The 4647-nt window shown below is 34.5% G+C and overlaps 1 protein-coding gene across 1 annotated transcript; it reads left to right on the top strand.

Moving 5' to 3' along the window:
• Window positions 1-1869: 1869 nt before the first annotated feature.
• Window positions 1870-2052, top strand: BDBG_16491 (uncharacterized protein; the record flags this gene model as incomplete). Its single annotated transcript, XM_031724437.1, has 1 exon — window positions 1870-2052. The coding sequence occupies one exon, from the start codon at window positions 1870-1872 to the stop codon at window positions 2050-2052; it is 183 nt and encodes a 60-aa protein (XP_031576878.1).
• Between the last annotated feature and the right edge of the window lie 2595 nt (window positions 2053-4647).

Genomic DNA, 4647 nt, shown 5'->3' on the forward strand with positions numbered 1-4647 from the left:
CAGTGACATCGCGGACAACATTTCAAAGAGAGGAATAGATAGTCAGAATATCAGACAGGTACAGAGAACAGAGTATCTCTCAGTATCAGAAGTAAAAGTGAGATTGAAACTTTTGAATAAAATTCATGAGAAGACAGTGAAAAGCATTCATTACACTCAGAAGTGATAGACAGAATACTATAATTGAAAACATCTTTTAATGAAGTTCTTGATAGAGAATCAAGTACTACTTTCAGCAAAGAATATCAAGACAATGAGACTATATAAGAAGCTCAGTAAGTGATGGCTAGAACCTTTCTCAGTAACAAGAGTGATAAGTAAGCAGATATATAAGTTGAAATTACTCACAGAATTAAAATCAATTCATTTTATTTTTCATATTTTCTATTTGAAGCTCTATAAGTAACATCTCAGAGCAGAGTCATCTCAGCTGAATGATATCAAGATCAAGAGTAATACTGAATATCTTATATAGAAAATATTAAATAAGTAAACACATTACAGTAAGCTTCAATATCTTGTTAAATAAGAAGATTATTCATTATCAGAGAATTCATGAGAATCACTTAAGTATTTGAAAAATGCTGAGAAAGAGATTACAATCTATAAGATAACTAGTAGAAATCATCTTATTATATATCAGAGACATTGAGTAAGAAACACTGCTTAAGACTTCTCATTTTTTTTAAAGAATTTTTTAGAGATGATCTCACAGTGATGAGCTAATATCTTATAGACTTTATAGCACTCTTCTCTTATTTTCTCTTAAAGGATTTTTAGAAGTTTAATAAGACTACACAAGTGTAAAATTCCTGAAGTGATTAATAAGAAAAGAAAGAAATATTTGAAACTAATAAAAAGATTAATATTATTAATCTGCAGGCTGCTGCTATTCTAATGAGATCACAGCCTACTGAAAAAGTAAAAAGAGAAATCAGAGTCTACTCATTAATAATCATATTCTTATTAAACTCATTCTTCACTGTTGAAGTCTTCAGTATTAGTATCTTTATCTACTGAGAAGTTAGTACTGCAGTGCTGCAGAGAAGCATGCTATAAAAGAGTATAAGAGATACTGAAAGTGTCAACTTATTAACTTATAAAGCATCTCAGTTATCTGCTTCAACTGAAGCAAGATTCTCTTTAATCAGTGATTGATCTCTGTGATGCTTTTAACAGCAGTATCAGCTGATCTCTTCTTAAGATCAGTCATTCTGAGATATTTTTTCATCTCAGAGATTCACACTTTCATCTTCTTTTACAGATGAGTAAGAGAGATCTTCTCAGTCTTGATAGAATTTATCAACACTTGAAGCTCTGAGATTCTCACTCTGTACTACTTGAGTATCTAGGCTTCTTATCAGAACTGACACAACATCTTTCTATGAGATAATACTTATAGAGAGACAGAAGTTGTTGTTACAAGTATAACAGAAATAATGAGAGTGAAAGAAGAAGCAGATACATAAAATCCCTCTCTTCTTCAGCTGCTTAGCACAGTGTAGACAAGTAGCAGTGTCAGTCAGAGACTGTATCAGAGCCTTCTCACAGAGAGAAGATAAAGAAATTATGAGATTCTGTGAACTCAACTCAGCAGCATTCTGAGCAGGGCTCAGACATGCTGCAGAAGAAGAACTACAGATTGAGCTTCTCAGAGTCACTGTCTCTGAAATCAAGCTCTTCCCAGGTTTCTCTCTGAATGATCACACAGGGTCATACATCACTGTATTGACTGGGGGGGGAGGCAGCGTTGCAACAGTGGCAGGGGGGGCAGAAGACAGATCAGACACAGATGAATCAATCAGCAGAAGAGATGACACCTCACTGCAAGGAGATGACACCTCACTGCAAGGTATGATAACTATCACCATGGCTGCAAAAGAAGCAGGAGAAGAAGAAGATGTGACAATGAAAGCAGTGCTCCCGCAGCTCATTGACACTGCCATCTCTGTCTTCAACCTGGCTTTCTTGATGATCACAGAGGCTGCTGCTGCACCACAAAGATGTTTACTCACTAGAAAACATCAGAATAAGTTCTTGATTGTTCTTTAAGAATGATACTCTCATGCACTCACTGTTACAATTGAGAGAGAGAAAGAAAAATATTTCACAGAGAGAGAGAATCTTTTCAAAAAATCCTGCTACTACTATTAGCTTTGTCTCTAAAAACACATCACTTTTGTAGAGAATTTCATATATAGAATAAAATATATTAAGAGATCTGTAAGTCACTTATTAACTACATTTTTCACATTTCAAATTGATATATAAGAAACCCACTTATTATACATTTGATTTGAATGAAGATGAGAAAAGAAAGATCTACACAGTTAGCAGAAAAACTCATCTATTTCTTTATATCATATACAGTATATACACTGTCAATCAGTTAGCAACTGTTGCTATACAATAAAGATAATTTCTAATTCAGTAATCTTGAGAGCATAGAGACTATACTCTTAAAGAGAAGAGTATTATTATACTCTCAGCTGTGTCAAGACTCTGTTACAGTTTCACACAGCTTATCACTTTTATACAGATAATTTCATTCTGTTTGAACTGATTTTTAATCACTCTATAACATTATTCAGATATATCATAGAAAGATTCAATTGATAAATATAAGAACTCTGCTTCTATATGAGATCAGCAGATTACTTTTTCTTGACAGTGAGATGCTGCTGATGTAAGAATAAGTGCTCGCAGGCAATTATTCGGGTGTTTGCAGCTTGGCATGATATGTACTGTTAACTACTAGAAGTGTTTGCGGTAGGAAGATAAATGTAGAGATCAAATATATCATAGCATTCAAGCTGAGTTGTGAATAGTATTCATGAATTCCAGTCTATATAGTTGTGTGTAGCCAAGGGCCGCTAGCCCTATTGATTACATGAGAGATAGAAATAGGGATAAAGAATTCATGAGAAGTGAGATTTCTTACATACTTCTCTCTCTCTAAGACTTTGTCTGTGAAGCCTTTCACTGAGTGACTTTATAGTCAGCTCAGCACTGCAGTGATACTCACTAAAAACCCTTCACATCTATAAAAAACCTCAGTGAGAAAAAATCCCTTGTTACTGTGAAGAGAAAAGAGTCTGTCACTCAGTTTCTTATTTCACAAGATTCTTTATAGTCTACAGATTCTTCTCTGACTATCACACAGATTCATCTCATATCTTTCATACAGAAGAGTTTCAGTTGACTCTCAATCATTTTCATGAGATTCTTGTGTGACTATCACACAGATTCATCTCACAGATGAATCACTCTCTGTGAGATTATTCTTATCAAAGAGAAACATTTATAAGTTGATCTTTCATTCATTCTTACAAATTATTGCTCTTTAACACTGTAGAATTGTGAGAAATTTTTCATTCTTTCATCAACTCTGTAGAATTGTAGAATCAAGATATCTGCAGTCTGTAATCACTCTTTGTAGTTATATAGAAAGATTCAGATCTGTGATTCATAATCACTCTTATTTACTAGAGTGATCTGACTGTTTCACAGAATCACTCACAGTGTAAGTAAATCTCTCTAGAGTAGTATAAATATTCCAGATCTATCTGTGAAACTTCATCTTCTTTTCTCTTTTTCTGTAACAGCTCTCATTCTTATAAACTGTGAGTATTCTTATTCATCTGTGAAGTGTTTTCATTCAGATAATAGAGAGAGAGTGTTCCTGACAATGTCTATATATTGATTCAAGAACTTCTCAAGAATAAAAATTTTTTCAATTTCAATATCTTCACAAACAATGTCTGATCACTGCTGAGCTTCTCATGGGCATCCCTGTGACTTCTCTGGTCACTTTTTACCGGCTGATGAAGCAGGGGCACTGTCACTCATGACCATGCCTTCACTCTTCTCAGCCTCATCATCACACCCGATCTTCAGGCCAGCAGCTCACTTCATTCCTCTCTCAGATCAGTCTCTGACTTCAAGCAGCACAGTTCTCTTCTTTGCTGTAAGTCTTCTCATAAGTAATTTCTTATAGATTCTAGCTGACAGTTCTTACAAAGCTCTCAGTGTTGCCAGTGCCTCCTGCAGCTCTGCAGGCCTACAACCACTCTTTCTCTGTCTGCACAATCTCTGACCAGATATATGTGAATATGCCTAGGTTCTCTATCAATGATTCTCACACTGCAGCACATTTCTGCAATTCCATTGTCAATGAAAGATAAGTCCTCAGGTACTCACAAAATCTGGGTAATTAAGGTAATATGAATGTCATGAATTCACAACAGAAGTTGACCTGAACAGATGAGCTCTCTCTTCATATTCTCATTATTTTCAGGCTGAATACTCCAGCACAACTGAGAGAGTGAACACAGCTTTGTGAGAGATATCTGATCATATATGCAGATGATCAGTCTTCAAGATTCTACTGCAACTGCATGTGCTCTGATATTCAGCTTCTCTGAAGTCTGTGCATTTCTGATGATCTTTGTATCAAATGTAATAATTGTCTGTACTGTAGATATGATACTCTCTGCTTCTTTGAAGAGAGAAATTAATAGTTATAAGAAGATTGAGTATCACAGATATTGATAATATAAGTGTGAGTTTTCTTTATTTTTTCTTTGTTAATCTCTAAATTGTATTCATGACTCTGTTTATTTTCTTATTTTTTAGCTTTAATGAGAA

This window comes from Blastomyces gilchristii, assembly GCF_000003855.2.
Source record: "Blastomyces gilchristii SLH14081 genomic scaffold supercont1.3, whole genome shotgun sequence".
Lineage (NCBI taxonomy): Eukaryota > Fungi > Ascomycota > Eurotiomycetes > Onygenales > Ajellomycetaceae > Blastomyces > Blastomyces gilchristii.